The sequence below is a fragment of the Giraffa tippelskirchi genome, chromosome 5, assembly GCF_054371585.1.
Source record: "Giraffa tippelskirchi isolate mGirTip1 chromosome 5, T2T-mGirTip1v1.2.pri, whole genome shotgun sequence".
NCBI lineage: Eukaryota > Metazoa > Chordata > Mammalia > Artiodactyla > Giraffidae > Giraffa > Giraffa tippelskirchi.
The window spans coordinates 120696705-120722294 of record NC_137279.1 but is presented as its reverse complement, the minus strand read 5'-3'; the positions used below and the strand labels follow the sequence as shown (position 1 = coordinate 120722294).

General features: G+C 38.4%; 2 protein-coding genes across 9 annotated transcripts in view; one reads left to right on the top strand and one right to left on the bottom strand.

Annotated features, from left to right (window-relative positions):
• Nucleotides 1-684: 684 nt before the first annotated feature.
• Nucleotides 685-20936, bottom strand: EXTL2 (exostosin like glycosyltransferase 2). 8 transcript variants are annotated; one of them, XM_081493144.1, is made up of 7 exons: nt 20115-20271; nt 19733-19901; nt 17433-17511; nt 9808-9950; nt 6588-7015; nt 5636-5706; nt 685-2796 (listed from the first exon to the last, which is right to left on the bottom strand). In XM_081493144.1, exons 5-7 carry the CDS (start codon nt 6979-6981, stop codon nt 2308-2310), a joined length of 954 nt encoding a protein of 317 aa, XP_081349270.1. In that variant the 5' UTR covers nt 6982-7015; nt 9808-9950; nt 17433-17511; nt 19733-19901; nt 20115-20271; the 3' UTR covers nt 685-2307. The 8 variants fall into 8 exon arrangements, with proteins under 8 accessions (XP_081349270.1, XP_081349266.1, XP_081349271.1 ...); XM_081493140.1 differs by lacking the exon at nt 9808-9950 and having other exon boundaries at nt 20115-20936; XM_081493145.1 differs by lacking the exon at nt 19733-19901 and having other exon boundaries at nt 20115-20582.
• A 75-nt stretch (nt 20937-21011) lies between these two features.
• The window catches only part of SLC30A7 (solute carrier family 30 member 7), a 103441-nt gene continuing 98862 nt past the window's right edge, over nt 21012-25590 (top strand). The window contains exons 1-2 of the mRNA XM_081493139.1: nt 21012-21247; nt 21471-21572. Of these exons, the coding sequence (XP_081349265.1) occupies nt 21168-21247; nt 21471-21572 (182 nt within the window). The 5' untranslated portion in view covers nt 21012-21167. The remainder of the gene's footprint in view (nt 21248-21470; nt 21573-25590) is intronic.

Here is a 25590-nt window from a genome sequence, read left to right as displayed (position 1 = left end):
GAAGCTCCAAGAGGTTAAGTAAGTATGAGATACAGGAAGGATTTGAGCCCAAGTACTGTACTGGCACACTTAACCTCTAAACTATGCTGCTTTTCTTATGTAGTTTTAAGCCTGAGCATCATCTTTGCCCCAGATCATCTGGAGTAAGAATAAGAGGCATGAAGGGAAAATTGTACGAGTGCTAAGTCGCTTCAGTCATGTCCGACTCTTTGTGATCCTATGGACTGTAGTCTGCCAGGCTCCTCTGTTCATAGGATTCTCCAGGCAAGAATACTGGAGTGGGTTGCCAGGCCCTCCTCCAGGGGATCTTCCCGACACAGGAATAGAATCTGTGTCTCTTATGTCTTCTGCAACGGCAGGTGGGTTCTTTACCATTAGTGCCACTTGTGTAGAAGTTTAGTCCCAATCAACACAAGAGTCTTTGTAATACAGATTGAACTTCACTTTTGTTTTCATATTTGCTCTGCAATGTCTGAAATATGTATGAGCAAGTTAAGTGATGCTGAAGAAAAGATGTTTAAGAATAGAAGATGAAAAAATCTAAGAATATTTTCCCACTGGAAAATTTTCTCATGGGGAATGTAGCAGATAGCCCTACCTTAGTCTAAGCAATATGAGAATATTTGGAAATTTGTGTGAATACGGACAACAGAAGCATGAGTCTGCTTAATTAACAAAAACATCTGGATGGTAAAAGTTTATTTTATTTATCTGTCAATCTCAAGAGGCAAAAAAAAAAATAATCACTACCAAGGTTGGACAAAGCAGATAATTAACACTATAGATTTTTAGTGAGGCTTCAAGTTCTACTGGTTTTCTCAGATGGCATTAAGACACATACACATGCCCATGTAAAGGAACAATACACACCGAGCTAACTGCACAAGAGATCTCATTGTTGGAACATTAACCATGATTATTTTCATAGCTGTGCCATTTTGAGACCATTATGGAATATGGGAGGAGGGAGAATAGGAAGGGGAGAATGTGGTAGAAAGAGGCTTAATTAAGTATTCCTTTCCACCAGTAGTGAATTAAGGACCAAACACAGACAGTGTGGAGCAGATACTAATTCATGTAACAGAGAGTGGGCAACTTAACAATGAACTGACGCAGGCTCCCTGTGGAATTTCTCTGCTATGACTGAGGTCTTTTATTTTTTTTATACATCTATGTAATTCAAATTTCATCATGATCTCTGAATCTTTTGGCAGCAGGGGCTCGGAGGGGGAATTCAGAATCCAAGAGACTGACTTTGTGTGTAACACACATAACATTTTAGTATCCATGAGATAACTTATGCTTTTATAACAATAAATATCATCTGATAGTAAGGGTTTTAATTTCTGCCTGGTCCTACTCAATCACTCTGTCAGAAGAGTTATTTTACACATGTTCCTTAAACAATACATCTTTTAAATAAAATCTAAAAATTAATGTACAATCTCAAAGTCAGATTCAGTGCCAAAATGCAGGACCTGAATCTAGTAACACATTAGCTCCTTGCTGCATAGAAGTTGCATATAAGAAATACAGGCTGCACTTTTTTGTGATCCATGCAGTAAATGTTCACAAAAGTCAAGCAAACAACTAGACATCATTCAGCTACTAAAATTAACCCAACCAGTCACAACAGACTTAACCACAGAAAGCACTGATGGTTGCATCAAAACCATGCTGGGACGAGCTAGTCCTGGAAAGGGCTGGTTGGAAGAACCAGAATTGAAACCCTGATAGTCACAAAATCTCCACTTGTTTTTATATGGGATTGAGACTATTCTCTCCTCACATGGCTTTTTCCTACACCACAGTCTTTTGAGAAAGAGGCATTTCAGGCTTCAAATGAAAATAATCATCCTTGAATGAAAAAGCTGAGAAATACTTCTCTGGAGATTTTGATCCTGGAAACGGCTTGCTAAAGGTCCTTAAGGCAAGTGCCAGGAGTCAAAAAACAAAATCGTAGAGCATTATCACTACACTGTAAATCAACTATACTTCAATTTAAAAAAACTGTCAAACAGTCTGAGCTGTAAACAATAAAATTGTTGACCAAGGAATTATATCCATGAATGAAGACTTATCACAAGACCTATCTGGATAATATCAGCTTCTTGGGTTTTGAAGCACATGTAAATTGTACATCCTAGAAGCCCCACGCATTCTTCCCCTTTGTAGAGACTTCTGGAGTAGAAAAAATGTTCATGATGTTGCTTAAAAATAAATAAATAAAAAGACCAACCAGAGCACAAAGAAGCTACTCAAATAACAAGTAGTTTTGAGGTTTGTTTTTGTTTGTCTGTTTCACTCTCACATTTTACTTTTGTGATTGGCATACGGAAAACCAAACTGAGAAATCATAATGTTGGAGTATTTTAAGGGCATGCTGTCATAGATGTTAGCAAGCTTATTTATACAATAAGACCTCTGCAGAAAGTGCTCAGCTCGATGCCACATTCCAGAATAGCCACCGGTGGTTTCTTTTTCTAAATTGGCTATGTTTACAGGTTTCACAAATACCCCTGAAGTCTTCCCAGTGTGCTTGGCGATGATAAAATTCATGGCAATGTCATCACAGTTCTGCGTCTCATCTAACAAAGCATGGACGGCTGCAGGCTGCCTCTGAAAGAGTTCCAGGTATTTGCTGTGGAAGAATGAGGCTCCAATCAGGACCAGGGAATAATGATCACCATTTCCAACTCCTGGTGTCTGCAGTTCAAAACCTCCATAGCTGTAGATACCAGAGGAAGTAGACACATGCTTTCTGGGAACAAATCCTACAATTTGATCAGGAAATTGCTGAAAAGATAAAAAAAGAAAAAATAAGAATAATTCGGTGTGGCATTTCTTTAGAGCTAACACAGTGAAAAAGGCAATGATTTATTACAGAAAGAATTAAACTGATTTGTCAGTGTTATTTTATTCCTGGCTTCTACATCTCAATTTCCTTTAACTCCAGGCAACTTCATAAATCTATGTCCTGGTAAGTTTAAAGTTCAAATTCCATCATAACCCAAATCTCTTTAAAAAAATTTCTGACCTTTCAAATAGTCTCTCAATTCACATATTATTTGATATTAATAAATTCTAGTTACCAGAGAGTCTGGTTTTTCAGAGCTTACTGTAAAAGAAGTTGACTATATGAACAATGCTTATTATAGGAGATTAAGAAGATACATGATTATTTTGAAAAACTGTTTTAATCTCTTAGGAGTAAATAAAATTATGGATGTACATGTATCATTTTACTGATTTTCCATGTTTATTTCAATGTTTTTGAAAGTTACTGTTGGTTTTAAACAATGTTTTATTTTTATCCCTTTTCTTTAAAAAACAAAATACACACACACACACACACACACACACACACACACACACACATATATATACAGTTGACCCTTAAACAATGCAGGAGTTAAGGATACCAACTGACAGTATAATGGAAAATTCATGTATAACTTTATAGTCAGCCTTCAATATCCATGGTTCTGCATCTACAGATTCAACCAACCACGCATCATGTAGTAATATGGTATGTATTTATTGAAAATATCTGAGTGTAAGTGGACCTGTATGCTTCAAGCTTGTGTTACTCAAAGGTCAATATGTATAGGTGTGTGTATATATATACACACACCTATACATATATATATATGTATATTGTTGCTTCAGTTGTGTCTGACTCTTTGTGACCCCATGGACCATAGCCCACTGGCTCTTTTGCCCATGGGATTTTCCCAGCAAGAACACTGGAGTGGGTTCTATTTCCTCCTCCAGGGGATCTTCCTGACCCAGGGACCAAATCGGTGTCTTCTGCATCTTCTATACTACAGCTGGATTCTTTACTGCTTAGCCACGGGGGAAGTCATATATATACGTGCTTGTATATATATATATATATGTATATATATATATGAAGAGATGTGTCAGGATCTATGAAGAAAGGATGGTATTAAAGCAATAATAGTAGGATGAGAATGACTAAAAATAAAACAAAAATCAGCAAACAAAGAAAAGCAGTGAGTCATGGAAAAGAAATATGAACTGAAAAAGGTTTAGTTCCATCTCATAAATACCTTGAGTTTCACTCATTTACTGAACAGACGCTAGCTAAACTAGGGACACACACACACATACAAATCAGTCTGGATTTAATCCCATGTCAGAGAATGCATAGTCTAGGGAGAGTATGATACAGATACATGAACTAGGAATTACCACACTGTAGAGAAAGCTGTAAATGCAGCTGAGTAATTCTCAGGACAGCACTGAGGACAGAGTGACAAGTGTGTTGTTGGGAGGTAAAGGGGAACATCAGGGGCTTGGGAGGATGAACACTGGGAGGCCTCAGAGACAAGGTACCACTTACATAATCTAGGAGGATGACAGAGATTTCACAGATGGCTAGAGCAGGAAAAGGAAAGGCACTGCAAATGGAGGTCATGGTTAAGTGCAAAGGCACAGACGTGTGTCTGTTCTAATCCTGCTTGTCTCTATGCCCCAAATCTCTATATTCCATAGGGCACCAATGGGACTGAACTTTAGGAGTCAGATTATCTTGGGCAATGGATTGAAACTGTTCTTGACAGTTTTATGGATGAAACTTAAAATCATATTTATCCATCTTTAATCATGGTTTACTTGTATTGTTCTAATTAACCGTAGTTCTCATATTTCCCCAAACCTGACATTTTCAGAAAATTGATTTTTTCACCTGAAATAAAAATCTCACAGCTGGAGTATTACATTAGAAATTTTTGCTTGGGAAGCTTTTATTTCTGGGGCTGGAAAAATTGCTGATATGGAAAAAATGTGTTGATCAGTACGCTAAGCATGAAGCTGAAAACTGAAGTTTTGAAAATGCTGGTATCTGTAGAGTACTGTGACTGCTTACCATTAATACCTAATGTTGTCACATCTCAAGCTGCTAATCAAGGAGAGTTACTACAGTGCAAATTAGACCACTTATTGGGTAGCACAGTGTTTAATTACTGGACAGGCTTCAGACTATTTGTATGCAATTCTGCTTTCAGGTACTTGTAGTGAAACTTGTAAAAGCTGGCTACTATGAACAAATATTCAATAGGAAAAAGGTGTCTTTATAGACTACCAGGCAATTAATGCCTATTTATACCAGTGGGATTTAAGGGGGGAAAAATCTGCCACCACAATGGTGCATGTAGAATTATTATTAATATTATTTTTTAAACAATGGTTTCAGAATTAAATTTTGTGGATATAATCAATTATTTCTTTCAAAGGAAGCTCTATGCAACATTAATACAGAAGTACGCTTCATTTGAGATACAGGTCTGTGGCCTTGTGGAAAGTGTCTCAGGATTATAGTCTTTGCTCTGTCCTATACCAGATCATTTCCTCATTGTTCTTTGGAAGGCAATTCTAGCTCTTCTCCCCAATATATCAAATTTAAATCAACTATAGATAAAAGATATCATAACTGTCAGTTAGCTTAACTGAGCTCAGGAAATCTGATTACTTTATGACAAAGTAATCTCCTTTTTAGATAAATATTGTCTACACTAATCTGGGTAACCCCCATATTTAAACCATGTTGTTCTGGTTAAACACTAGATCAGACTTTATATTGATGATTTCATAAAGCATGTAGCAACATTACCTGCCACACAGAAAAAGCGAAAACAAGGTCCTGGGCGCTAATTAGCAAGTCATCATCTACTATTAACACCGCTGAAATGAAAGAAAAAGAATTTAAATCAAACAGTTTGGAAGTGAAGACAGAAGTTGTAAGATACAGTGGTGTCTTTATAGATCTTTCAGATGAAGTATTTTCTGAATGAAATCAGTAAATAAAAAATGTATTCTTAAAGATTTATCTAGCAGAAAAAGTTTTTACTTGAATTATAATTGATTTTATAATTTCCAAAGAGGGAGATTATCATGTAGTTATCATCCATTATCCTAGAAACTAATGAAAGTGAAAGTGAAAGAAAGTGAAGTCACTCAGTTGTGTCTGACTCTTTGTGACCCCATGAACTGTAGCCTACCAGGCTCCTCAGTCCATGGAATTTTCCAGGTAAGAGTACTGGAGTGAGTTGCCATTTCCTTCTCCAGGGGATCTTTCCAGCCCAGGGATTGAACCTGGGTCTCCCACATTGCAGGCAGATGCTTTACCATCTGAGCCACCAAGGAAGCCCAGAAACTAATGAACCTATAAATAAATAAAACCAAGGTTCTTTTAAGCAAATTACAAGCTCATGTAACTGCTATGAGTGGGAGGAAAAGAAGGTGGCAAAACACATCAAGCATAAGTTAAATAGCATTTTACTAACTTCTGTGATGCAATAAGATGTAATCATAGCATGTCTTCTTTTATAATATTAATTAACCTCTTTATCACTGTGGCAAGATATATGTGATTTCTTCCCCGGGAGACTGCTTCTTGACATCTGGGAAACTGCCTCTTAAGTTTTTCAAAATGCTTTCTCATGATTAAATTTCCCTCTTTTCTCCAGACAATTAAGGTAAGTAGGAGGCCCCAAAGCCACACATGAGTCCCCAGTTCTGGTTAACTGCAGCCCTGTCAGACTAAAAACCCAGCTGCAACTCACCTTTGGTTTCCAGTTCAGGAAAGACCTGGAGTCGATTTCTCATCCTGTTTGTGGTCTGTGCTTTGAAGTTCACGGGGACAGGGTGAGGCCCTAGGGAGTTCCATAACTCCTCTGGTCCCTTCTCCCCAACATTGTTCCATACCACAATCACTTTGTGCAGATATGGTACTGCCTGATAATGATTTAAAAGTCTCAATAAGAGATCTGTTCTGTTGTACGTCTGCATTATGAGAGTAAAGGAATCCTGGGTGGGCTTGCCCTGAGATTTTATCTCCCTACGCAAAGTGAGCATCTTGTCTTCTTTGATATTAGGGAGTAAAGTGGTTAAAGCCCCAGCTACCAGCAGTAACACAAGGATGACCACCAAAGAGAGACGAAGCACGCGAATTCCCATCACTCTTCCTGGGAGTTTGCAGATGTGGCAACACCTGGAGTAGAAATGGAAGTAAAATGCAGAATCTTAGCATTCTTACTAGTTACCATGGTTTTGCCTCTGCTTTTTTAAGGAGAGAAAGGTTAATCACCCTTTAGTTATTCAAGTTCAGTTCCTCCTGCCTTTTTGATTTAGCCTAAGACAAAAAGTGCAGTGAATAAACCTTCCCTTCCCTGACTGCTTTGCAGTTGCAGACAAAAGAACATCTATACACAGGAAGAATTAAGCAGCATATTCTAAAACTTGCCCTCATTTCACAACTAAAAATTTGGAACTGAGATTATTATTTTCAAACTGGATTATATTTCTCTTTTGTTGTTGTTGTTTAGTCACGCAGTCATATATGACTCTTTGTGATTCCATGGACTGTAGCCCACCAGGCTCCTCTGTCCATGGGATTTCCCAGGCAAGAATACTGGAGTGGATTGCCATTTCCTTCTCCAGGGGATCTTCCCAACCCAGGGATTGAATCCACATCTACATTGGCAGCCAGATTCTTTACCACTGAGCCACCTGGGAAGCCCTATATTTCTCTTAGTAACTATTTAAATAATTAGTATATATTTCTCTTAGTAGTATACTAATTATTTAAATGGCTTTATTGAGATATCATTGACACATAAAATTATATATATTTAAGGTGTACAAGTTTTTCTTATAAAAACTCAGCAGTGGCCACAGGACTGGAAAAGGTCAGTTTTCGTTCCAATCCCAAAGAAAGGCAATGCCAAAGAATGCTCAAACTACCACACAATTGCATTCATCTCACACGCTAGTAAAGTAATGCTCAAAATTCTTCAACCCAGGCTTCAGCAATACGTGAACCGTGAACTTCCAGATGTTCAAGCTGGTTTTAGAAAAGGCAGAGGAACCAGAGATCAAATTGCCAATATCCACTGGATCATCGAAAAAGCAAGAGAGTTCCAGAAAAACATCTATTTCTGCTTTATTGACTATGCCAAAGCCTTTGACTGTGTGGATCACAATAAACTGTGGGAAATTCTGAAAGAGATGGGAATACCAGACGTCTGACCCGTCTCTTGAGAAACCTGTATGCAGGTCAGGAAGTAACAGTTAGAACTGGACATGGAACAACAGACTGGTTCCAAATAGGAAAAGGAGTATGTCAAGGCTGTATATTGTCACCCTGCTTATTTAACTTATATGCAGAGTACATCATGAGAAACGCTGGGCTGGAGGAAACACAATCTGGAATCAAGATTGCCGGGATAAATTATCAATAACCTCAGATATGCAGATGACCCCACCCTGATGGCAGAAAGTGAAGAAGAACTAAAGAGCCTCTTGATGAAAGTGAAAGAGGAGAATGAAAAAGTTGGCTTAAAGCTCAACGTTCAGAAAACTAAGATCATGGCATCTGGTCCCATCACTTCATGGGAAATAGATGGGGAAACAGTGGAAACAGTGTCAGACTTTACTTTTTTGTGCTCCAAAATCACTGCTGATGGTGATTACAGCCATGAAATTAAAAGACGCTTACTCCTTGGAAGGAAGGTTATGACCAACCTAGATAGCATATTTAAAAGGAGAGACATTACTTTGCCAACAAAAGTCCATCTAGTCAAGGCTATGGTTTTTCCAGTGGTCATGTATGGATGTGAGAGTTGGACGGTGAAGAAAGCTGAGCACCGAAGAATTGATGCTTTTGAACTGTGGTGTTGGAGAAGACTCTTGAGAGTCCCTTGGACTGCAAGGAGATCCAATCAATCCATCCTAAAAGAGATCAGTCCTGGGTGTTCATTGGAAGGACTGATGTTGAAGCTGAAACTCCAATACTTTGGCCACCTCATGCGAAGAGTTGACTCATTGGAAAAGACCCTAATGCTGGGTAGGATTGGGGGCAGGAGGAGAAGGGGACGACAGAGGATGAAATGGTTGGATGGCATCACCGACTCGATGGACATGGGTTTGAGTAGACTCCGGCAGTTGATGATGGACAGAGAGGCCTGGCGTGCTGCAATTCATGGGGTCGCAAAGAGTTGGACACGACTGAGCGACTGAACTGAACTGATATATACATATATACACATACACACGTATATATAAACACTTCAGTATACTAAATTTAAACAACTTTTGGCAGCAAACTTGTTTCCAAATGAAATCATATGCATAATCCTCATATATGAATCAGATAACAGTGGTAGAAGCAGCAGCAGCAAACAATTATAATGGTTTATTACTTATTAGATACTGTACTCTGTGCTTTGCATGCCATAGTATTTGCTTATTTACTCAATAAATTAAATAATTACTGAGCACTATTTTAGGTTCTGTGCATATAGCAATGAATAAGATAGACGATGTCTCTGCTGTTCATAGCAGAGGAAATAGTAGGGAGAGACAGATAAAGTAAATAAAGTTAATTTAGGATAGTGGTAATGAAGAGAATATATCCGAAGGACCCCTTGTGGTTTCAGCTGGGCACTTGTAGCTCGGCCATCGTTCTGGAAGCATTAGATTCCAAACAAAATCTCACTTCACTATCCAAATGATGTGCAACTAATCTTCTTTTTTTTCATTGAGGAAACTTGGCACCAGTTCCCCTGATCTTATTTCACGTTGTGAGGTGTGCGGTGTCACTGTATAAATAGTTTTTCTCTATATAGGTCAACAAGGACGTAGAGAGGTCATATAGACCATGCCTTTAACATCTTTTAAAGTTCACAAGAGTGGGGACTGGAGAATTCCAAAGATGGAAGGAGAACATACTCCAACATACTGTGCTAATGCACTGAGTGCTATGCAAGCAAAGGAAGAACTTACTCATAAGGACAAGGGAATGGTCAATGTCACTCAGCAACTCTCACTTTTCAAAAGTCCAGATTCGAAAAGCAATGTTCCCTTGCAGTAATCTTTTCAGAGAGCTCTCAAGGATATTCTCTCCTGGACTTTGTCTGGAGCCTGTTCTGTTAAGAAAAGCAATTTTGTGTTTCCCCTTTCATCATGGCCTCACTCTAAGAAACGAATAAAACAGATTATTTTTGAGGTAACCTCAGCTTTACTATGATTATTTTTCAAGGATGGCCAATTTAAGGTTTGAGAGTACAAATGTCTTCATTGTATATAACCTGTCCCTAAAACAACACATACTGTTAATGTGATAAACCAAACAGAAACCATTATAAATTAATAGTCTTGATTCAAAGACCTTGATAATCCTTCTAACACTGCATCAAAAGCAAGTCTCATAAAACATATTTTCAGTTCTGCATAAAAATGGCTGGTTATAAGCACTGAGAGTTAAGATTCATCTGACAACTACATTAAGGTATACCCTGATTGAGATCTTAATGTTTGTTTTCTACAGCGGAATAGGAATAACATGTTCTAGAATTTATATAGCAGTGTCTCTAGTCTATAAAGCAGATTCTGGTAACTACCTGCCAGTTTAGTGGAGAAAAAGTAACGAAGACTCATCTCTATAGCCCACTATAAACAGACATTGTCAAAGAGAATTCATGAACGACTGTTTCACTTTTACCAATAATATACTTTTAAGTGGGAGTTTTCCTCCATATCCATCGTAGAAATTTCCTCTGTCAGATAGCTTCTAACCCCCTATTTTCCTTGTATCAAAAAAGTTTTGAGAGTTATGAATAATTTATATCTTTGGAAAGACAATGCAAATATTTCATGCAGTCATACAGACCGATAAAGTTATATAAAATGTGTAGTCTGTATAGGAAAGTAAGAACTTTATAGACTGCAGTGCAGGTGGCATCTCTGTACTTTGAGAACAGCTGAAGTCTGCGACTTTATTGTAGATGCACTGGAAACAGCCTTAGAAGGTGACTTCATATAGCTATTTGGATTTCAGTGTATAGCTTTCTTCTGTTCATTGTCTAGAGAAGAATGTATCATCTAACTCACAGCTTTGAGTTTTGAATGGGGAATATGAGAGAGAATACACCTGGATAAACTTCATCTTAGAAAGAATCAAGAATTAAAATAATTTAATTTAAAAGTATATCTGTAAACCTCCCTGGTGGTCCAGTGGTTAAGAATCTGCCTACCAATGCAGGTGACATGGGTTTGATCCCTGGTCTGGGAAGATCCCATATGCCGGGGAGCAACTAAGCCCATTCACCACAACTCCTGAGCCTGTGCTGTAGAGCCCGGGAGCTACAGCTACTGAAACTCGAGTGCCCTAGAGCCCGTGCTCCACAACCAGAGAAGCGATGGCAATGAGAAGCCCGTGCACCGCAGCTATAGAACGCCCCTGCACAGCAAAGAAGATTCAGGGCAGCCAAAAACAATAAAAAAATAAAATTTAAAATGATCTCTGTTTGTATTTTCTGAAACCCTGCTTCATTCCAAAAAGGACCTAGATCCCTGATGGCACAGTCCGTGACTCTTTCCACTGGGTTGTGGTAAATTCTGCAAGGATACATCATAAATTAGTTTATGAGACTGTCACTAAGGTACCTATATGATAATATAAATATTAGTATTGGTATGTTGATTTTTTTACATCTTTATTAACATTTATTTCACATACAATAAGCTTCACCCATATAAAGTACACAGTTCAGTAGCTTTTAGTATCTACACAGAATTGTGCAACCAAATCTAATTTTATAATATTTTTAACACTCTAAAAAGAAACCCAAGGCCTACTCATTAGCAGTCGCTCCTCACCCCCATTTCCCCTCATTCTCCATCCCAGCACCAAGCAAACACTGATCCACTTTCTATCTCCATAGTTTGGCTATTCTGGACGTTTCCTAAAAAGAGATCATACAATATATAGCCTATGTGTCTGGCTTTTTTCACTTAGCATAAATGTTTTCAAGGTTCACCCATGTCATAGTATATATCCATACTTAATTCTTTATTGCCAAATAACATTCTATTGTACAGATATACCACATTTTGTTCGTGTTAGCAGTTGTTGCACATTTGGGTTGCTTCCACATTTTGCTATTATGAACATTGTTGTTACAAATAATCATGTACATATTTTTTTGTGAACATATGTTTTCATTTCTTTTGGGCATGTACCTGGGAGTGGAATGACTGGGTCATTATATCAGAATTTTTAAATACTTGAAAAGTGAGATAGCTTTTAGAAAACCATTATTTGAAATTTTAAGAAATTTTCTTAAATGTGGACATAAGATAGAGTAGGAAAGTAAATAATACAATGAAGCAACAATTACAAATTCTCTAGTGTTTGTCTTTAAATGAATGAGGCAATCTGAATTTTCAAAGACCTCCTATTCAGTTATTTACTACATCTTCTACCAGAGTTCCTCAGAAGGAACACTACTGAATGATGAATTCTTTACTCCAGGCTAGTTCCTTGGGATTAAAAAGCAACAATTATCTAGACAAAAGCTGAAAACAAATAGCCAGAGCACAGCATGAAAGAAGATTAGTTATGTCCTCTGACTCACAAGATATAAAAGCAATGAGCAGCGTCACGTCATACACTGAGAAGCTGTCATTTTCATTTTAATGCCACAGATGGTGGAAGAATAGTAACTATTCTGCCATTTCACGATGAGATTTGCCTCATATTATACAGATTGTTTTCTCCTCTGGCTCATCCTCCAAAATACGCACTTGCCAAAAAAACTGATGATTATAGCATATAGTTGCTCAGAAAGGGGCCCTTCACTGCCACGAGATAAAGACATTTCAAGGTGGAACACAGAGGCTAATTTACAACCTGGGGTTCCCTTTTGTGAACATGAAAGAAGAATCAGAAGACATCAGCGTACACCTGATGAGCAGTTTCTGGCCAGGTTTATGGCATGTAGGTGACATACGTTGTTTCAACTGAGGCAAAGGTACGTGTGGCACCCAATTCCAAAAGGACTTTCCTCTTACGGTACCTACAGCCAGCAGGCTGACCATGACTCCACATGTTGTACATGCTCTTTTCCACTACAAAACCCATTCTCCCCACCCACCAGACTCCTATACCCTGCCCTTCTACCCGCAAGACTCTTGCAAACATCCCCTCCCCTGTGAGTGTTTCTCTCACCACTCTCCATCCTCAGTGATCCTGGGGACGGGGAACGCATACCACACTTTGTTTCCAGGTATTACAACTACTGACTGAGCCTCCTTTTCGACTCTGACTGTATTGAGGGCCCTTTCTCTCAGGCTCTGCAATCCAGAAGAGTGCCTGGCCATTTTCTGAGCAAGGTTCACAATTCTCTGTGGTTGAAAAAAGTGAGGGAATCTATATCTAAACAGTCTTAAACTTCATAATGGGGCTTCCCTGGTGGCTCGGGGGTAAAGAATCCACCTGCTAAAGCAGGAGATGCGGGTTCAGTCCATGGATTGGGAAGATCCCCTGGAGAAGGAAATGGCAAGCGACTCCACTGTTCCTGTCTGGGAAATCCCACGGACAGAGGAACTTGGTAGTCTGTAGTCCATGGGGTCGCAAAGAGTCAGACACAATAACTAAATAACAACAACAAACTTCACAATGAATAAGAAATGCCTGAAATTAAAAAAAAAAAACCTCAAATTAAATGCAAATTAACATCCAGTCAAGACTTAAGAAACCTTTCCCTCTATAAAAGACCTGGGTTATCCCCCACCTGGGGATCAGGGCATGACATGTGGTCTACACTCGATCTTAGCCAAAAGGCTGAGAAGCGATGATGACATGTGGTCTAAAGCTCAGGCCACACAAGTCACCTTTCTACTTTAAGTTCTGTGGCCAAAACTACTTTATAGAAGATATCCTAGAAGTCTGATTTTTTCAAAGATATTCTGCATTTAAATACTTTTGAACATCCCTATTTCTATGGAAGTTCTTGGAGAATAAGCTGAATTGTCTTGGGAGAAAACCATCACTTATTAGATAATATCATCCTTGTAAATTCTGGTAACAATAACCAGAAGCTGTACCCTTAATCTGGCAGCATATATGACTTAAACAAAGAGACGATAAAGTCTTGGCTAGTTGAGAAATGAAAATTTAATTTTTGTTTAGAAACTGGAAAAAACCTAGAGAGACTTCAGGACAACTGGCAGAAACAGAAAACTAAGTCAGAACACCACATAAGTCCGTTCATTATTGCTTAGAGTAAGCCTCTTCCATTAGTTTTAAGCAGCACACACTAGAATTTATTTCATTGCAAAATCCAGAATGCCAGAAATAGTACATGAAATGTTACTGTTCTTTACGAGTCTTTTCCAGGTGCTAGAGAGTATTCTAAGAAGAGCTTTTACCTCTGTATTTTCCCCTATTCAGGAAATTCATTCTTTTCATGGTATTTTATAAATGCCATTCAGCTTTCTCATTTTCAACCATGATATCCTCTCCTTCCTAAATGATCTTCCCTCAGTTTTCCTTCTAAGGAACCCATCTATTTTTTTTTTTTTTTATGGTGGTTCTTCTTAAGAAACACCTTTCTTAATACGTAAGCCATATTTTTTAAAGTCTTTATTGAATTTGTTAAAATATTGCTTCTGTTTTATGTTTTGGGTTTTTGGCCATGAGGCATGTTTTTGGCCATGATGCAGGGATTGAACCTGCGTCCCCTGCATTGAAAGACGAAGTTTTAATCACTGGACCACCAGAGAAGTCCCTAACTCCCATCAGGGAGTCTTAACTCACATTACTTTTTTCACCAGTCCAAATAATCAAAATACGTTATTTTGTGTTAATGATATTATTTATTTAGGAATAAGAAAGGCAGGAATATGAATAGACTTAAAGTAATGAATAATAAAAGGATCCACATAGTATCACAGATTTAACTTGTGGTTTCGCTGTGTTTACAACCAGTTGTACAGTGATCTGAACAGATAATTTAGATGCATACAATCTGGATCTACAGTGTCATGAAGTGGCTCTTAGGGTTAAAGTGATTCATCTTTTTTTTATTGACAGTATAACTGATTACAACATATACAGGATCACTGAGACCCAATCTAAGTTCTGTCATTTAGAAGGCTTAAGATTGACCTTTCCTGTCCTTTTGAGTCTACAGTTCTGAAACAGAAATGCTAAAACATATTGGTAAATAGCTGCATTTACTACAATATCACATTTGAAAAACAAAAGTTGCTGCCACAGGTCATTTCTCACTGCAAGCTGTAAGAAAGAATTTCTGTATTGATCACATTAAAAAGCAAGTCCTCCTCCTGGCAGCCAGGTTGAGTGAGTCATTCCCTTACAGGTATATCAGGTTCAAATGAACTCTAAAAAACATGTTTGTGTGTGTGTATGTGTGTGTGCTGAAAAAACGTGTGTATGTGTGTGTGTGTGCGCACATGTGTGTTCATTTGCTAGGCAGTGTCTGATTCTTTGCAATCTCATGTACTATATTGGGATTTCCAAGACAGGAATACTGGAGTGGGTTGCCATTTCCTCCTACAGGGGATCTCCCTGACCCAGGGATTGAAACTGGGTCTCCTATATTGAAGGAGGATTCTTTACCACTGAGCTACCTGGGAAGCCCATCAAACACAGATAGCAGACACCAAGTACCTCTGTCTCCACTTTCCTCCCCAGTCTCGCCCTGTTATCAGCAGCAAAGACTGCTTGTCAGTCCTGGCATTTTTGTCCCCTTCTAAGGCATCCTGTACAAACCATCAAATTGCTTCTCAATACTTCTTCAGGCAGCTACTCTCAATTAACTAGATTTGCTTTCTCATCATTAATTAAAGAGGAAATAACATATAAATATTATGTAGAAAGTCTTCTTAAAGCACTGCCTCTGTCAATCCAGCCATTTGTTACTGAGGCAGAGAAGCCTCTCTACCCTCAAAGTGCATAGGTCTCAATTATGCTAGATCAAAGTTTCTTCCAGTCTTGCATCTTCCTCTTGGAATTGCTAACTAACTGTAGCTATTATGATGATAATTATGATATGATGTTTGACGATGATCAAACCTATGGACATATATCAGAGCAGGAGAAGGAATGGCCTTCCTAAGAGGAACATCCACTACTTATAAGGATCCAAGGAGTCAATGCATCCTAAGAAGAAAGCCTAGAAATAGAAAAGCATTTTTAGCTCAGTACAGTGTCATGCAAAATTAGTTCAAGAAATGGGTCAAAAAGAAACCAAGTCTATCTGCAAATACATTATTTTTACCATTCCGGAATACTGAAGCTTTTCATTTGAACTTCTCTCTGTTTTAGTCACAAGAAAGCGGAGGGGAGGCAAGATTGCTGGGCGACAGATCCTTGGAATGTTCTACAGAATCCTCTTACTTTTTACACAATACTGGTTTTCAGAAATAAACTCACATTCCAAAATTGTTTCTCGAAGAGAAACAGATTTTATCTGTATGAATTATAATATGTAAATAGCTTTCGATGTCAGACCTAAAATCAATGCAATCCGAATTCATGTGAGCTTCCTAGCTTTATTAGAGGAAGGTCAGAATATCCATGGTAGTCCATAAACAAACATTCCTAGGTGCTTACTCAGCCCAGCACTGTCAGACACTAGGGTTGATAATGAGTAAGACCTCCAATTCCTGCCCTCACAGAGCTTACCAGTAGTAACAAAAGTTGTCAGACCTTTTCCCTCTGTGTGTTACCTAACATCTCAAATCTTTAGAGACACGGGAATTAAAATACAGCCACCCCATTCTGTAGATGAGATAGCTGAGCCTGAGAATATTAAATGATGTTTCCTGAGCCACAGAAAGAGTCGAGGGTCTGAACAAACTCCTACCTCCATATTTTCAGTGTTTTCTGTGTAGTCTCTGTTTTCAGCTTTGTTCTAGTTTACAGGAATAAACTTTTTATTGACTTTATGTTATAGTCTGGAATACTATTTCAATGGCTAAGATCTAAAACAGGCAATGCAGTATTTTCTAACAGATCCTGGCTCAAGTAAAAACTCTTTATTTCCAAGGAAACAAAAGTACCTCGATAGGAGACATTTTTTCTCAGATAAAAATACTGGTACTTCACCTATGTTCATAGCAGTATTATTCACAAGAGCCAAAAGGTGGAAGCAACCCAAATTTCCATTGACAGATGAATGGATAAACAAATGTGGTATAGACATACAATGAAATATTATTCAGTCTTTAAAATGAAGGAAATTCTGACACATGTTACAGCATGGATGAACCTTGAGGATGTCATGCTCAGTGAAATAAGCCAGTACAAAAGGACAAATATTATATGATTTCACTTACATGAGGAATCTAGAATAGTCAAATTCAAAGAAACAGAAAAGTAGAAAGGTGGCTGCCGGGGACCGGGGAAACAGAGAAATGGAGAGTTGTTTAATGGTTGCAGAGTTTCTGTTTTGCAGGATGAAAAAGTTCTTGAGATTGACTGCTCAACAAAGTCAATGCACTTAACACTACTGAGCTACACACTTAAAAATGGTTAAGATGGCAGATTTGTGTATTTTACCACAGTTTTTAAAAAGTAAAAGGAAAATACTGGTACTTACCTCATTATGGTAAAGTTTTAATTTTTGAAAAATTTTCCCTTATGGCTTCAGTAATTGATAGGAACAGGCTCTCTTGGCACTATTAAGGGAAATCAAAGAATTTCCTGTGATGTTTTTGTCAATCAGGAGTAATTTAAAAAAATGCTTTAATGCCATGGTCCATAGACTTTGAATTATTTTTAGAACTTAAAATTTTCTATACTGTGTTCTAAAAATTACATGTAGGCGACTAGGTAGATGACATCCTCCTGAGGTTCTTGCTAACACTGCTATATTTTTGTTTTCATCTTTTCTTTAAGTATCCAGAAACAGTACACCCATATCATCCTGATGATCTAATGTTTACTCATTTGAAACCAGAATATATATGCCATGCAGAAAGGCCTCCAGACGCAGCAACCTGCACTTGTATTCAATTTCTAGACTTTTAAGTATCTGTAGTTTTATCTATCATCAAAACTCTTTTTTCACTTAAGGTTCATATGGCATTCAATTTGAAGTACTAAAAGAAAAACACAGGGTTTAAAATAGAGTTGCAGGTAAAGGTCAGGATTAACTACATTACTGAGGAATGACAGATGGTATCCTTCCTATTCCTTACTATTGCCCAAAGGGAGCCAGAACTTCGGCTGGAGATGACCTTCTGCCCCTTACTCCTCTCGGGCTTCATTTCTCACAGTCCTCAATTACATGTCTAAGAAGTTAGAGCTTTTCCCCCCATAGAGTCCACATAGTTAACCTAATACAATTAATTAGTCAATGATCTAAACAACTATATAAAAGTTCAGGGCAGAAATTCATTCATTAGTTTAAAAATGTTCATGAATATATCTACTACCCATTTTATAAATCTTATAAACTCATAATATATGAAGGAATTCAGAGGTGATTAAGAGACTTGCAAGATATTGCATCTAAAATGACCACCTGAATAGAGCTGAAGAATCATTTTTGATTTATCAAATGCATATTCTTTCATGATACAGTTACTGAAGGGACAAAGGAGTGGCTTAGCCTGTATCTAGACTCATCAGGTGACACTTGTTCCTCCTCTCTGTACCAAGAGCACCCCTTGTACACATCTTAGCATCACATAGTTCTAAAATCCTGGACTGATCTGCCCTGTCCTCACATCTGCTTCCTCTTCCCATAAAATTCATCCAGGAGCTTTAATTTTCTGCTTAGCACAGAGCCTAGCACATAATAGACACATTAAATGATCGTTGAATGAATGAAAGAAAGTAACTATAACTTTGATATGACAACATATATTGGTTAACATATATGGGACAAACATCATTTCAAGATGACAAAACAAGCCAGATGTCATTTTCCACTCATAGAACTTCTGATTTAGTGTCCAATTTACATTTCTAAATTGGAAATTTATATAAACCATTATATTTCTAAGAAAATATTTACAACTGAAATTGGTAATTATGCCATCAAAGAATGTGAAGTGGCATTGCCATTTTTTGAAAGTTCTTTGCAGGAATAGCTATCTTCCATTTTTGGGAGTAAGCAGATAGGAATTTAGGAGTTCCAGAACCAATGTAACTGAAATTAAATTTCAAGTTTCTCCAAGTTATTTCAAAACTATTTGAAAAACGGTGTTGCAGACTTCTCCATAAACCAATTGAACAATTTCTCATCTGTAGCAATATAGGCAAAATGAAGAATTTATTTTCAAAGGCAGAATACAAACACAGGGTCAAATTGCAGCTGACCTTGATGTGTTAAGAGAATGCTGGAAATGAGTTGCTGAAATTTAGTTATTTCCATATATACATCTGAACCACCCTCCCCCCAACCCCTGTCTCCAGTTACATCATATTGAAATAAAGCAGCTTTGGAGGAAAAACTCAACTGCAGTCGAAATATTTATATTTAAATATTAACCTAATTTGTACCCATTTAACCTTTCCCCAGTAGTGCAGTTGAGCAAAATTTAGCCTCTGGCTAATATAAAAGCTTCCTAAAAATATAAATAAATGCTACTAACTGAAAATATTTCTATGTTTTTCTGTTTAAATTAAAATAATGAAATATAGGCCAAGAAAGGCAAAGACAAAATACTCTTTGCAGAACTTAATTTCTGGAATCTAGCTGTTTTTACACAGCAGTTTTAATTAACATGAACATTTTTTAAAAATTGTAGAATACATACATTATATTTTCAAAAATAAAAACACAGACTCACTACCCCACAAACTCATAAAGTTCCAAGAAAGAGAGCAAAACAGATATATCCTCATTGTAAAAAAATTTTTTGACCAGAGAGCATTTTGCTATTTCCTTACCTCTGGTGCAGAAAAGACTGCAGTGAGACCTAGGCGATTTATTTGCTTGCAGCTTGGTTATCATAAAACGCAAGGGGCGTCTCGCTTACTCATTTTTTGCTCTTTCTCCAAACCCAGAAGTTTGCATTTACCCGGCGTCATTCGCTGGATTGATAACCTGGATGAAACGCTGCCCACAAAGAGAAAGCCTAAAGCTGGGGACAGTACCGGGTGGCCGCCCCTCCCTTTCAGTGATGCTCCACTTCCTGTTAGATTGAAAGGCTGTTCCCAAGAAGCTCGGTTTTGTAGTTTCTAGCTCACAACCAAAAGCCAGTCTTTTCCCCCATTTCTCCCCCAACGTAACAACTTTTAATCATTCAGGCGATGGACCACTTAACCTTACCCAAACAATTTCCCGGAAAGATACCGAAGAGGAGTTCCGGCGGCCGTAGGGCCCAGGACTGGACCGCAGGCTCGCTCCTCCGCGCTCCGCAAGCCCCCGTGTCCCACCAGCGAGTCAATTTTCCTTGCGCTTCCCTGAAATGGGCAATGGGGTTCTCACGAGAATCAGAGCCGCGGCTCCGGGCTCTGGGATGACCTGGAAGTAAAGGGGACGTATACGAACTCGAGTTTGGGGTTAACAGCGGATTGAGATGCTCGGGGAATCAGTCAATGCCTTAACCAAATCTCAATTTCAACACGGTCTCGTAGGCACTCCTTTCAAAAAGAACTCTTTTAAATACATTTAACATTCTTTCGGAACGTATTTGTCTCCTGCGTGACAGTACAGAAAGGTCAGACGCTGTTTGGGGGCGCAGGGCTGGGTGGATTACTTGGATTTGGGTACCCATAAAGTTCACCCAGTAAAACCATCATCATTTGCGCTTCTTATCATTTGCGCTTCCTGCAGACTGGATTCTTAAGCACTGCTACCGAACAAACCGGGATTTGATGCTAATAGATAGGGGCAATGGCGAAAGGGCAGGCGCAGGATGCCAGCGCATCCAGGAACAGCAGTGATAGGTAGTCGGAGTGGACGTGAGCGGGCTCTCAACTTTCCGGCCAGCCCAATCCGTGGGTGGCCACCTCAGGATTTTCTTCCTGAGTACAGGTGGCGGGACTTCACTCCAAGTCGGCCCTTTAGACCACCTACAGGATGCCACCTCTCTTCGGCCACTGTAAAACTCGCAACTCCGCCCTCGTCGTAAGCCCCGCCCCACCGCACAAGTCCCGCCCTCGGCCCCGCCTTCCCCCTTTCCCGTCCCAGGACGCGTTGCGCGGCCCGGGCCGGAAGTCGCCCGGTTCCCGGGTGTGTGTCTGAGGCTGTGTCTGGAAGCGGCGCGCGGCCCGGGACAGGCGCTGGGATTCCCATCTGAAGCGTCACCTGTATCACTCCCATCTCCCACGGAACCACTGCTAGAGGGGAGTAGACCCGGCCCTTCGCCGGGCAGAGAAGATGTTGCCTCTGTCCATCAAGGACGATGAATACAAGCCACCCAAGTTCAATCTGTTCCGCAAGATCTCAGGCTGGTTTAGGTGCGGGCTCCGGAACTGTGTTTGCGGGAAGTGGGTGTCCGGCACAAGGGGAGAAGGCCCAAATCTAAAGATGGCCCGAGGTCCAGGGAGGTAGCGTCTGGGACACCCTCGTTCGTGTGAGGAAGGGAACGTGTGGACTGGGAGAGTCTTGAAAGGGGACCCAGCCTCCGGGTCTGGCACTCCTTTGACTTTCCTCCCTCTTCCCCACTTGTATCATGCCTAGGTCTATCCTGTCGGACAAGACGTCTCGGAACCTGTTTTTCTTCCTGTGCCTGAACCTCTCTTTCGCTTTTGTTGAACTACTCTACGGCATCTGGAGCAACTGGTAACCAAAGGGGAAAAGGGTTGGGGCGGAAGCAGGGGGTGGGGGAGACGAAGCTCTGTTTGCTTAGTGCCACGTAGCTCCTCACTCGGAGGCTCAGGTCTTGCCTTTGCCACCACCTATGCTACTCAGTTGCGTTTTCGTATCCACAACAGTCTGGCACGGTTACATTTCTTAAGAGCCGAGGCCATCGCGTGCAGCAGTTAAGATTTAGGTCCCCGCCTCCTTTGCCAAGCTCCCCCCACCCCCCACGACTCCTTCAAACCAGGGTGACAAGTCCCCTCCTCATTTTGACAGATGGAGAGAGTTTTGTTTTTGCACACCTTAGCTTTGCCCACTTTCTTGGAATTGGGAGAAATCCTTTTCTTCCCGTTCTTTAGGGTAATGGTATTAGGAATTGACCATTAAAATAGTGGGAGGGAATACCTGAGATTTTATACTTAATTTGATACTAGGTCTTGAAACGAGGGAGAGGTTTATAGAGGGGATATCTGGAGAAACATGTTTCATTCTCTTTACATTTATGCTGAAACTCTCAAGGTTTTCTTCTGGTCTTGACTGTGCTAAAAGAGCCCACATAGTTTTCTAAAAGCTTTGCGTCTCTTGAGTTGATGTTTTTTGGTGTCATCATTGGTTCTTTTTGTTTTTGTTTTTAACTGCTTTGGGAAGAAGTCCATCCAGTGTAACTCTGTGGAAATGCAGTAGTGTTATCCAGGTGTTTGCAGTTTAATGCTTAAGGTCTTGTAAAATTGTTGAGCTAAGGAAAAGATCATCTCACTTCTAGGTATATTGATTCCTCTTTAAATATGATACTTACCTTATAATAGCCAACACTTCAAAATTTTATATAAAATATAAGTTTTTTCTTGGATTCCTTGAAATAGATCTTGGACCCCAAAGTTAAGAACCTGTGCCATCAATGCTTTATTTTCTATTAATTTAATAAACTAAGTCTCTGTCCTTTAAGGTCCATTTTCAGAGAGAATTGGTGTTTTCGGTCTTTATTGAGATTGAACAATGACATTAGGTGATACTACCAGTTTTTGTGAAATGTATACTTTTATATGAAAAGGTAGACTTTTAAATTCAAATGTCAGTTCAGTTTTATCAGAACTACTCAGCAGGTTATGCCGGTTATTGGTTTAGTCACCACCCAAGAGTAAAAGGCATATTGAAACATAATAAAATCTCAATGTATGTAATAACCGTTTTTAATCATTTGGGGATCACATATATGTGTCCTGTAATATTAATACCCTTTGATATGTTGTACATGTTAAAAGCATTATATTGTCTTAGTTTGTATTGAAGTAATCATACTTTATTATAAATATGTAATATTACATATAATATACAATATAATAAATATGTTCTATTACATATAAATATGCAATATTTATGTGTTACATTTTCCTCTTCCTAAATTATGCCATATTGTGGTGTATGTGCTGACTATTGTCAAGGCTCTATCTTGGTTTGCCTGTGTACAGTTCTGCTATAGTTATGTTATATTACAATACATTTCACTGTGGCCTTCCGTTGCATAAATTACTAAGTGAGATGTCTTGTTCAAGTGATTCATATTTGAAGTACCTAAACCACCTTTCTATGGAAAGTTAAGTATATAGTAATTCTTTTGATCTTTAGAGATCTGTTGAGGAAATCACTAAGACCATTGTTTTCTAAGCGATTAGTCAGTATTCATCAGGGTATGAAGAAAATGTCAATGGTACATGGCTTGTTCTGCCTTCAGGTGGCTTGTTCTTTTGACTTTAGGCCTCTTCTCCAGTTTTTTCCCTTTCTTTGTGTTATATCTTTGCAATCTAGCGCTGAACTACTGTCTGTCATGCCTAGATTAATTAGCAGGTATGCATTACTATGTTAACCTCCACATCCACCATTGTTATTTTTTCCCCAATGCTAATTTTTATCAGTTGATTGGGAGTACAAATGTGTTCCTGTTGAAGCCTTGGTGGACGTAGAAGTTGCTTGGGCCTTTTCATAATCTGACTTTTTGTCTTAGTTAGACACCACAAATTTGGAGCCCCTTTGTAGACTGATTAGCAGTTTCTTTACATCACTAAATTATCTCTGTTCCTGAAGGTTCAATTAGATTTTGAGTTCCTTGAGTAAATTCCTTACCAAAACTGTTTTCTGTTTTTGTCATAGTCATTTCTATGTTCCTTTGTGTTCTGTAAAAGTAGTTTCAAGATGTTATGAGATGTCAAGAGTTTTTTCCATTATGGAATTAAAAGATAGGTAAAACACACTTTCTCTTCATGAATAAAGGTTCATAGAAACATTTGACCTCATTGGAATGGTTAAATGTTAAATAGTTTTGGTTCTGATTCAGCACCTTCATTTTAAATAAGAACTTAATTATAGTTGATTTGTATTTTTGATGATGAGACTGTGTCATCAGTGGAGAATAGCTAAGCTCTTTGTATATTTTCCCTTATTAAATATCTAGTACTTTTTACCTTTCCGAATGTAAATGTTACTAAAGTGGAATCTTTTCTATCTTATTCAGGCACCTTAGTGCATGGCACATAATATGTTTAATACATGTTTGCTGAATGAAAGAACAAAGGAATAATGAATATATGGATTTAGTCTACCTATACTAACCATGCTAACTACCCTGTTTGGGACAGGGTAGCGGGGAAGGACATTAAGCCCCTTCTTTCTCTATTATTGGTAGCAAAATGGTAGGAATACCATGTGATCTTTTCTTCTATGGTTCTTTTCTTTCTCGCATTTTATTTTCATTTACTTAGTTATTGTTGAGTAATCTTGAGGTAGTATAATATATATAACAATGTGGTTTTGTACCATCTAGAATTAAATTCTTTCTTTAGTTTTAGGAAAACCCCAAATTAGTGATTGCCTGAGCAAAATAAAACTTAATTTCCAAAATGGCTATTACAGTTCCAGCCATCCCTAGCAGCAGAATATCCAGAATGGAGACAAAAAGAGATAAAAAGTATGTACAGTGTCTTTTAAGGAGATTTGTTTGGACACTAGCACACAACAGTCTTCACCAGTATTTCAGTGGCTAAACCTTTATCACATTGTTCATGTCTAGTTGCAAATGTCATCTTCTTTCCAGTCAACCAGGTATTCTGAAAGTCATGAATTTTTTTACCAATGATGAAAGGAAATATGTAGGCTCAGAAAGTGGGACCTCTTCTACAGGTAGAATAGTATGAAAGGCCCAGGAAGCTTTTTACTTTTACAGAGTAGTAGAAGAGCTTAGAAGCGTCAGTTATCCAAGTATTTTCTACCATACAGTGATTTTTTTCCCCTAGTATCTTAATATAGTTTGCTTTTTTTGGTTTTAATGCTCTTCTATTTTATGTTTACCTCACTGTTAGAATTTTTAATTTTCAATGATATTTTCTACCAAAGCTGTTAACAACCATTTTCCTCTTAGACATAGAGGAAACTCATCTAGCTTTAAAGATAAATGTCTTTGTAGTAGCAAAATAATTACTTGTTCAAGAAATGTTTTAGGCCCTACTATTCACTGTTTCTGTCCTACTTCTGTATAGTATGTCACAGCATATGTTTGTAAAGTAATTCCTTGGTAAAGAAAAATGCTTCCAATAGTAACATTTTTTCTATGGCCTTAAAGATTTGAAATATCTTGAGTTTTTATCAGCTTTTCCCTTCTGAAAAGACATTACTTGCCAGGTTAAAGTGATGACGTCTTTTGCTTTTTTTTCTAAACTTTAAGAACATAGATTCCTATTCCATTTTGCTGAGAATTCTACCTTACAGGAAGGGGTTATATGGAATGTAGTGGAGTTGTGGGTTTTCACCATAACTCTCATTAGTTTAACAACTTACACAAATACCAGGATTCTAAGGATTTTCTATTTTCTTGCTAATTAATTGATAGTAAATAGTTTCCCCCTTTCCATCTCATGGAACTCAAGTTGATGATTCCCTGCGTTCGATTTCAAGTTAATGTCTAACAGCCACTATAAATATGCTGTTAGCTTAGTTACCTATAGACCTT

Bases quoted from the DNA above. Each gene is read 5' to 3' on its own strand.
- EXTL2 (XM_081493140.1), bottom strand. The intron at 5,707-6,587 runs GTGAGTTGCAGC...CTTTCATTTCAG, and splicing joins TCCTGAACTGGAAACCAAAG to CGGTGTTAATAGTAGATGAT. The intron at 2,797-5,635 runs GTAATGTTGCTA...TTATCTTTTCAG, and splicing joins TCGCTTTTTCTGTGTGGCAG to CAATTTCCTGATCAAATTGT.